This window comes from Chelonia mydas, chromosome 2, assembly GCF_015237465.2.
Source record: "Chelonia mydas isolate rCheMyd1 chromosome 2, rCheMyd1.pri.v2, whole genome shotgun sequence".
Lineage (NCBI taxonomy): Eukaryota > Metazoa > Chordata > Testudines > Cheloniidae > Chelonia > Chelonia mydas.
Genome location: NC_057850.1, coordinates 253,700,723 through 253,710,323, shown reverse-complemented (window position 1 = coordinate 253,710,323; position 9,601 = coordinate 253,700,723). Strand labels below are relative to the sequence as shown.

General features: G+C 45.0%; 1 protein-coding gene across 3 annotated transcripts; it reads left to right on the top strand.

The window, feature by feature from the left end:
• Positions 1 to 286: 286 nt before the first annotated feature.
• Positions 287 to 7,753, top strand: HIGD1A (HIG1 hypoxia inducible domain family member 1A). 3 transcript variants are annotated; one of them, XM_037891226.2, is made up of 4 exons: positions 287 to 566; positions 3,076 to 3,183; positions 5,687 to 5,821; positions 6,601 to 7,753. In XM_037891226.2, the coding sequence occupies exons 2-4, from the start codon at positions 3,081 to 3,083 to the stop codon at positions 6,663 to 6,665; spliced, it is 303 nt and encodes a 100-aa protein (XP_037747154.1). In that variant the 5' UTR covers positions 287 to 566; positions 3,076 to 3,080; the 3' UTR covers positions 6,666 to 7,753. The 3 variants fall into 3 exon arrangements, with proteins under 3 accessions (XP_037747154.1, XP_043397609.1, XP_043397608.1); XM_043541674.1 differs by lacking the exon at positions 287 to 566 and adding an exon at positions 857 to 1,056; XM_043541673.1 differs by lacking the exon at positions 287 to 566 and adding an exon at positions 1,922 to 1,976.
• The last annotated feature ends 1,848 nt before the right edge of the window (positions 7,754 to 9,601 follow it).

Below are 9,601 nucleotides of genomic sequence, written 5' to 3'. Positions count from 1 at the left end.
AAAGGCTACGTGCCCTGCCACGGAAAGGCCCCAGTGGCTGGTTTTCGCACCCAGGGGATTTTCCCAAGCCAGGCTCGTGCTTTGTGAATGACTGGGGTGGGCCGGGTCGCGCGCGGGCGCGGGCGCAGGCGCAGGCGCAGCCGGGCCCACGTTCAGCGGAGTCACGATGGCTCAGCAGCGCCGCCCCCTGCATTGCAGAGGAGTGAGCCCCTCCTTTGACCATATAAGGACCTGGCGTCACCAGCCTCCCATGTGATTGGCTGATAACGGGGGAGGCGGGGACGGATTTCCCACGCACTGGCATTGGGTCACGCGGGATGGCGCCTCCGTTTCCCCGAGGCACGCTGGGAGCTGTAGTTTCGGGGGTGGAGGCCGTAGGCGGGTAACGCCCCAGCCGCGGTCCCCCCGCCCGCGCCGGGTGGGCTGAACGCTGTCCGCCAATAAGAGCAGCGGGGTGGCGCGCGCGCAGGCAGCAGAAGCCGGCCGGTCTCGGAGCGAGTGGCAGCGGCTGCGTAGCTCCCTCAGCGCTGGTGTCGTGTAGGGGCTGAGCGGGGAGTCGCGAGCGCGTGAGTGCGGGTCGCGGGCCCGAGGGGGAAGAGCGGGAGGCCTGGGGGGAGGGGAGGGAAGCTGGGAGGGGTCTGAGGAGGGGGGGGGGACCGCGGTGGGGGGGGCTCCGCATACTGACCCGGAGCTGGAGGGGGCCTGTGGCGGCCGCGGGGCTGGCGGGCGGGTTCGGGAAGCTGGAAGGACACGGGGGCGGAGCGGAGGGAGCTGGCCGGAGGGGGGGGCTGGGATATGGGTAACGGGCGGGGGGGGGGGGTGATGTAATGAGGAGGGGGCCGGGCTACGCTAGGCCTGGGGTAACGTCGCCTCCGGGGGAGGGTGTCCCTGCCTGTCCGGGGGCGAAGGGTAAATCTCCTGGTGTAGTGACAAAGGGGGCCTGTGGGGGTCGCCCCAGCAGGGCGCCTTGCCCTGGGGCTTGGGCGGGGTACCCGCTGCAGGGAGCTTGCCTGAGGGTCGAGGCACACCCCTCCCGCCCCCCGCGAAGCGTTTCCGGTGAGTCAGGTGCTGAGTACGTCTTGGGGGGGTTGAGCCCTTCATGACCTGAAAATGCCCCGTGCCAAACAAGGGCTGCCTCGGGGTGCTGTCCTCAGCATGATTCCACTCCCCCCCCCCCCCCCGGGTCTTCTCTCTGCAAGCCATTCCTGTGACCTCTGGTTGAGTTGAAGGTCATGGCGAAACAAATACGTTACCTTGCATTTGACTAAACATCCTACTGTCTCCTCCCTGTGGGAGAACATGAGAGCATTTAGTTTCGACTTCCCCTTCCGCATTTACCGAAATGTCAGGTGCTGTTCTGCATCTTTTTATCGGTGCTGTAGGTCCCATTTTATAGCTAAGGTTATTTTATAGTTAAGGGCATTCGAAATTGTTACTTCTCCACTAAGAAGATTGTCATAGTTTCTCAATACTGACAATCGGATTAGACCTGGATATGTTCATAAAGTATTGTCCTTTCTTTCCTTGCCCACGATATGTATGATAAAGTGGTGTAAACTTGGTTGTGAAAATATAAATAAGCCAGTCTTTTCAAATTCAGGTGTATAAGTCTATATTTAAACATGAATGGCATCAAAATTATGATTTGGCATATGCATATAGGTAGCTTGCTTTTTGAGTAAATCAGTGCTTTACAAATGACTTAAATTCCATGGGGCATTTATTCTCATGAGAGTCCATTTACACTGCACTGTCTGAGATGGAAAGCTTTGTGAGGCACACTCTCTTTATGCCTTGCAGTGCTGAGCACATTGTTAGGAAAACTCAAACAATAAAAATACAGCCTAATCAGCCCAAGTAGGAGGTCTGTAATAGTTATTGAACTGACCATCTAAAGTCAGCTCTTTTTTCCAGCATTCCTGAATTATAGGAAGAATTGTGCTAGTGCCAGAGTCTGAAGAAGGAAGTAATCTATGGTGACATAGATGCTTTTTTTCTTTTTTTTTTAAATCCTTCCCTATCAATGCTTGCTGGAAATATTGAAATTGGGTCACTGGCAAGCCTTGATATCAGGTTTTCTTTCTTTTTTTTTTTTTTGGTAGTCATCAGTCTGAACAGTGGTGTTCTGCTCTTAGCAGCTGTTCCTTTTTGCCGCTCTATCTTGATAGATAGAACATCTTTCAACTTGAACTTTTTAATTGTAGATGAAATAGTATTGCATGAGAAAAGTATTCATTGATGTGGGAATGATAATCCATTTATTTTTAAAAGGTTGACATGTCCCATAGGCAAACTATGGTGTGTCCGTCAAACTCCTGCGGGTCTGATATCAATACTAGACCCAGTACCTACTCTCTCTTTAAATATTAGGCTTCTGGCTCTTCAGTAAAAATCTGAATTGAGATAGTTTAAACTTAAAGTAGAGTATACTGGAGGTGCATTTTTCCCTGCTTGTCAAATGTGCTGGCTGACCTTCTATAGTGGCTTACTGTTTTTCCTCACAAAATATGTCAGGGACTCTTCCCCTTCCCCTCCTCCACTTAAAATCCAGTGCCAGCATGGATGAGTAGCCCCACAGAAATGAATTGATATGGTGGAGGACAGAAATTTTGCGAGGAAATGCTTCTGATCTAAGCACTCACTGGCTTAGAGTTTGTGAAAAACCAGAATTGGCTGTGCCTTTCATGAAGGTGCTGGGAACTCAATTCTTTGTGTGGAAAGTACGACAGGAAGCTGTTGCCTAATGGCTTTTTGATATGTCTGTTTGATATGGAATTACTACCAAAGCTTATTCTTGTATTGTAAAAGCCATGCCTACATTCTGAGGTTTTTATATTCATAAAATTGAATTTAGCTTGGTGGTATAGATAAACATTGTAGTAGTTAGTGTAGATTAAGCCATACACCATCTTATCAGTTCAAAGTTTTTTGACTTGTATCTTGTTTATAACTGAATATACAGTGGAAGTTACTGTCCTTTATAGACTTGTGGTACATTCAAGGTCTTACTTCTACAGAACTCTCAAATGTGAAAAAACTCTTAAATTCTAAAGCAGATTTTCTTCTTCTCCTCAGTCAACATGACATCTAGTCAGAAATCCGTTCTTCCTAGCTATGAGACTGATAACAGCCAGGCATCAAAACTGATCAGAAAATCTAAAGAGTCACCCTTCGTACCTGTTGGTAAGTTTCAATTTCACAGTGCAATGATGCTGTGGAGTAAGACAAGTAAATCTGGGAAAATACATGGTTGCATAAGTGTTCATGTAATGGGCGGTGATTATAATAAATGTAGTCACTCACTACGAACAGGAAGTTACTGTGAAATATTGCTTCCTCATTCGGTATAGTACTGTGGTAATCTTGCCCTACCTCTTGTACCTATTATGGTGTTCTGCCTGAATTAATACTCTTATCTGGTAGCTTTATCAACACTGTAGACTTAAAATGTCTGTGTATTCCTTGTAATTCTCTGTCTTCCATTTAAAAGATAGTTGCTTACACACCCCTTATTTCAAATTTTGGGTAGTGGATCCTATACTTGGGGAAACATACCTTGCAGCAAGCCCAGAGGCCTGGCAGTAGACGGCTGTCACAGTTCAGGGTAACTGCACCTGTATTCCCTCTCTGTGGCCCAGCAAGGGCACCCATTCTAGGCTTCCGACTCCCATGGCCGTCACCTCTCTTGGATGGTGATATGAGTGTCTCCCTTCTGACCTGGATACTTCCAGGCTGAACAGTTCCCAGCCTTCACTGTTCCCAGCAAGACAGACTGCCTAAGCAGACGTGTTTGCTTTCTCTTCAGAGACTAATAACAGTGTTAACTGCCCTTTGTTTAGGTACCATACAGCTCTTTCTATGCAAGCTTATTTATTCTTAGGATAAAAGAATTAGAGAAAACATAATAAAAACAACAAAAGGACCTACACACATGCTCACCAGAGATCACCCCAGCTCCAACATGGACTCTGGCAGGTGGTTAGTCCTTCAAACCCCACAATGGGATCTCTTCTATGGTCACAAGTTCACATCAGCCTCAGCTCAGAACTGTCACCTTCATGACTCTAAATCACTGCTTTATCCAGTCTGGACCTTTACCTATACGGTCTCTTCAATCAGCCAGGCAGTGGGTTTTTTTGCTCAAAGGAAGCTTTGAAAGGGGTGGGTCACTTCCATCCCCCTAGTCCCAAGTATTTCCTAGGAAATCCACTTCACACATTGTCCCCAAAAGTCCTTTGAAGTTCCTAATATTTCCCAGAGATTGCATTAATTATGTTCCTAGGGAAGCTACGTAACCAATTGGATTTTTAATGCAATGGACTCTTAAAATACTTAATTCCATAAGGCTTTTCCAGGATGTCATATGTCACAGGGACTACATCTGGTCACTTCAGACTCTCCCAAATTAATAAGTGACTAGACACTTTAAAAAAGTGTGAACTTGCCTCTTGCTAAACTGACAGTTGTAGGTGCTGAAGTCTTCTGGTTGAAGAAATGGACATCAGACCAGTTCATTTATGAATGTTAAATAGGACTGGGCCCAGTACAGATCTCAGGGGGACACCACTATTTACCTCTCTCCATTCTGAAAACTGACCATTTATTCCTACCCTTTGTTTCCTATCTTTTAACCAGTTACCAATCCATGAGAGAACCTTCCCTCTTGTCCCATGGCTGCTTATTTTGTTTAAGAGCCTTTGGTGAGGGATCTTGTCAAAGATTTCTGAAAATTTAAATAGAATCATAGAATATCAGGGTTGGAAGGGACCTTAGGAGGTCATCTAGTCCAACCCCCTGCGCAAAGCAGGACCAATCCCCAATTTTTGCTCCAGATTCCTAAATGGCCCCCTCAAGGATTGAACTCAGAACCCTGGGTTTAGCAGGCCAATGCTCAAACCACTGAGCTATCCCACCCCCACACTACATCTCCTTTGTCCACATGCTTGTTGACTCCCTCAAAGAATTCTTGTAGATTGGTGAGGCAATTAAATGTGTCCTCTGTTGAGCTAATGCTCCAATGCACAGGAGAAATAACATGACATGTCCAATGCCAGTATTCAAGTGAATCCAGGGTCAAACTTGACATATACAAAAAATAACAATCTTCATTTGTGGGTGTCTAGACCAAGAAATCTAGTACTGCTATTAGTGCATGGATGCAGTTTGAACTTTGTTCAGAGTTGCATTTGAGAACTCCTGTTTGTTTTTGAACTACAGCTCTAAGGGCATTCCTCTGAAAAGAAGAGGCAGTTAATTTGCTCTTACAGCAGTTTCTGACCAGTATCAAAGCAGCCCTGACATCCATCAAGGCTGCTATCCCCAGCTGTCTACCTGGAAGGAATGTTGTGCAATGATATGCCATGTCTTAGCTTTTTTAACTCAGTTCTCCAGTACTGGAGAACCAAAACTCTGTTGGGGGTTCAATCTGGGCTGGCTTCTGGGTCAGCCTAGACGTTACTTGGGTGGGAAAGGAATTGCCTATAAATGAATCTTACTGAACATAAGCGAACACTGTAATTACTGTTACGTGTTAATGGTGGGGCTAAAACACTTGTGGGGCGGGGGGGGGTCTATAAGTAGCTTTTGCTTTAAAAGTAAAAGTCAACAACTTAAATTTTAACAAGTCTTATGAGTGAGGAATGTAAAATCATGTAATTACTAAACACTTGTTTACCCTGCCTTATAGGGATGGCAGGCTTGGTTGCAGTTGTAAGCTATGGACTGTACAAACTGAAGCACAGAGGCAATACAAAAATGTCTATTCATCTGATTCACATGCGTGTGGCAGCCCAGGGCTTTGTTGTTGGAGCAATGACTTGTGGTATGTATAAAACAGGCAGCTGTTGTCCAGCCCTAGTTACCTCTTAATGATGGCAGACTTACTTTAAAAGTGTTCTTTACACTAAAGGATAAATACCTTGGAGTAGCTTGTAAACCATTAACAATTTCTAACTGCACTAGAAACTTGCAAACATAGTAAGTTCTTTTAGTGAGGCTGAGCTAGTAAACTGGTTTCTGTGCTCAGTATCATAAAATTAGTGTGCCTGGTATCTAGGTAACCATGTTTGAACACATCTCTCCAGTTTCTCCCTTGACTTTCTACACACACGCATGAAATTGTGTTAACATTTGGGGCACTTAGCTTGATTTTTTCCAAAGGTGCTAAGTCAGTGAGGAAAACAAAGAATACAGTTGCCCCATGCATGTTGTGGATATTATAAGGTGTTTCTGAACTCTTCTGCTTTCTCCAAAGTTATTTGACAATTATTAATTTTAACTTTCTTAAACTCATTTCTCCATGGGAAAGATCAGCAGTTGTTGGCTTGCATCTAAATTGAAGGTATAGCTAGACCATAAATCATACTAGCTTTGATACCAACAGTATGTAGAGAAGTGTGTGTGTGTGTTTGTCCTTCATTTTAACAAATGAATTGTGGCTATTACTGAAATTCTAGATGGGAAGTGAAATTATAAAGAATACAGACACCCATATTTTCTTCTCTTGCTAGTAGTATTCCTGGCTGCAGACAGTTCTTGAAATAGTCTTCTCCTTTAATAAAGGATGTATATTTAACTGTTTTGCCTGTGTTTGTATTTCAGGTGTGCTCTACTCAATGTATCGGGAATACCTGGCAAAACCCAAGGAGTTGAAAAAAGATGACTGAAATCTGTGCGCTTGGTGGTGGTCTATGTATCTTAGTTATAGACCTCACATTGAGGTGTCATTTTCTTTTTAATAATGAAAAAAAAGAGGGGTGGGGAATAAAAATAAAAAAAAATTCAAGGATGTGGTTCTACAATACTGTACATGTCTCGTGCCTGGTATTGAACCTTTAGGTTACAAGTCTGAATCTAGCACAAGTTGGTGGTGACAATCTGCTGGCTCTCTTGGACTGAGACTACCATACCCACTAGCAACTTGTCTGTTGTGCAGCATAATGCCTCTCTTCCCTTTCCCACCCAGTCTCCCCACACACAACTGGTAATTGTAAATAGGCCTGGAGCCCAAACAACCTTCTTATATTGGAGAGGTGGTCCCTCCAGCTCATGGCTGAAGCACCTAGGCAAGTCTGTGTAGAGAAGGTTGTACTCATGCCTGTTATCTCTGTCCTGTAGATAAAAGGACTTCAGTCTCCAAGGCTGTAATCTAGCACTTTCACCTAGCACTAAACTCACTCAAAGTAGTTCTTAAATTTGTATTTAAAAACATTTTGTTCTGACCTATTTTTAGTTTTATTTGAAATACGAGCTGAGCATTCACTAGTGGATAAAACTATTTAAACATATTTATTACACAATACTAATAATCAAGGCCCAGAAGCCCTATTTTTAATAGATTATGGATTGCAGCGTCTCAGATTATTGAATTTGGTAACTGCTCATTTATTTTTGCAGTATTAAGTGTATGATGTAACATTTTTAAATGACATTTTGAAAACTAAATCTGTACTTGAAGTGATGCATTTTAAGTATGTAATTAGAATGCCTGACTTAATTTGTGTGATATTGCTGTTTCAATGGAAGCTCTAAACTTCTTAGACCTTTGCCTTTATTATCCTTGGTGTGAGATCATATGGAGCGCTCTTCCATTAGTGATTTATGGTAACTTCATTAAAATCTAGCCTCATCGCCAAATATATTGATCAAGTGATGCACGAATCAAACTTCCACTTTCTTGAACTTGCTGGCATTCCATGGAGATAGCATGGTGTCTAATACAGTATTTGTAATAAATACAGTAAGCAACTCCAAACTGTCTAATTTTTACTGTGCATGTAACATGGGGAGAGCTGAGGGGCATTGCTGGGTTCACACACAAGCAGTATGAGGGAATCCCCCTGATGCTGTGAAATTCAAATCCACCTTTAGGCTTTGTGGCCGTCCCGTCTCCTCTATGGGAATGGTCGCTGTGGGAACTGTCTCCTACTCCAGGATGGGAGATGGCCTGTGAGCAGGCTGATGGGTTGGGCTCATGGTTCAGCCTGGCCCCTGGGGGGAGGGTTGAGGGGATATAGATCACAGGAGCTCAACTACTTGCACCCTGTGGGGGGCTGGGATCCTGGGGGTGCTGTGTAGGGTGACCATATTTCCTCAAAAGGAAAATGGGATACCTTATGGGACACTTGTCCAAGCTGCTTGTCTGAGCCCTCCTCCCTACATGGGGCTGGTGCTGGTGTTGCTGGCTGCCGGAGTCCCTGGGCGGGGCTGATGTTGGTGTTGCTTCTCACTCAAGCCCTGCCTGCCTACCTGCGTGAGGCTGGGGCTAGCGTCGGTGCTTGCCTGAGCCGTGACTGCCTCCCTGTACCCCACTCTTTTGACAAAACAGGGCGTTGTCCCATTTGTTCTTGCTAATTGATCAAGCTGGCAAGAGCAAGGGGGACAAAGGCCCACTTTTGCTAGAAAAGTCAGGATGGCCGGTACAGGGCTTAAAAAGTCCTGTCCCAGCCAAAACAGGATGTATGGTAGCTTTCGTGCTGTGGGGTCTGCACTGGGTCTGGCAGGGGCACCTGGGCTTTGATGAGCTAGCTACAGGTCATATCACGGGTGTGTGTGTGTGGAAGGTGGAGCACTTCTCTCTGTGGCCCTGGGGGGAGGAGTTGGACTTATCCTATACCTTTGGGGCAGGAGAGGGTGACTAGCCAAGGCCCTTGCAGTGGCAGGGTCTGGTCTCAACCAAAGTCTATAGACTGATTGTTGAAGGTGCTGGGGTGAGGGTGGCACCAAGCTGAGCCCCTTGGTAGAGGGTAGCATTGAGCTGTGCCTGAGTGTGGAGGAACTGAGCCCGGGTCCTGGTGAGGGGTTGTCAGTGGCACTGATGCTTAATTGTAATGTAGAATACCAGTGTACTGCAATATGTCCACAAATAGATGTACCTGTGTGTGTGGCCATGCACATATCTATGGATATTTATATACGTACTGGCCTCTAGCCATTTCTGATGCTGCAGCATGACACACACACAAACTACCCTTTCCTCACAATATGAAACTATTTTAGCATGGTGATGTATCTGTGGCCCTGAGGAATTGCATAACAAAATGTGGGATAGGGTCAGATTTAGTGTGTGGATTAATAGAACTATCCACCAAATTCTAGTCTACATGTCAGGCAGGTATAGCATGAAGATCTGCTTAGGGTACATATATTGTTAATTGTGCAGGATGAGACCTCTGCCAGGGGATGGTTTGTTTATCATTCAAAAGAGGGGGACTTTGTTTTCCTGATTTCAAAACAGGAGTTATCACCTCAGTATGTAAATTATCCTGTACAACATGTTAAGGGTATTGGAAGGGAAAGTATCACCCTTAGTTCACTTAAAAGGGCTGGCCTACATGTTTACTGTATGTAAATTGGAAAAAAGTATTACCACATGTAGAAAATGATTCAAAAGGAGGATCTGGTGAAACATATGATCATGCCTTATTTGGTACATGGAATTTTTTATGGAATGTGGCAAAATAAGGCCCACTGAAAACTCCATAATAGGAGAATTGGTATGGCATAATTTGGAATACGAAGATGTAGGGGGATATAAGGCCTGTGTTCAGACCACACTTCCAACTAAACTTAGACCTTGATGTTATGTTTTTAGTGTATTGTT

Bases quoted from the DNA above. Each gene is read 5' to 3' on its own strand.
- HIGD1A (XM_037891226.2), top strand. From the start codon at position 3,081: ATGACATCTAGTCAGAAATCCGTTCTTCCTAGCTATGAGACTGATAAC. The intron at 3,184-5,686 runs GTAAGTTTCAAT...CCTGCCTTATAG, and splicing joins GTCACCCTTCGTACCTGTTG to GGATGGCAGGCTTGGTTGCA. The intron at 5,822-6,600 runs GTATGTATAAAA...TTTGTATTTCAG, and splicing joins TGTTGGAGCAATGACTTGTG to GTGTGCTCTACTCAATGTAT.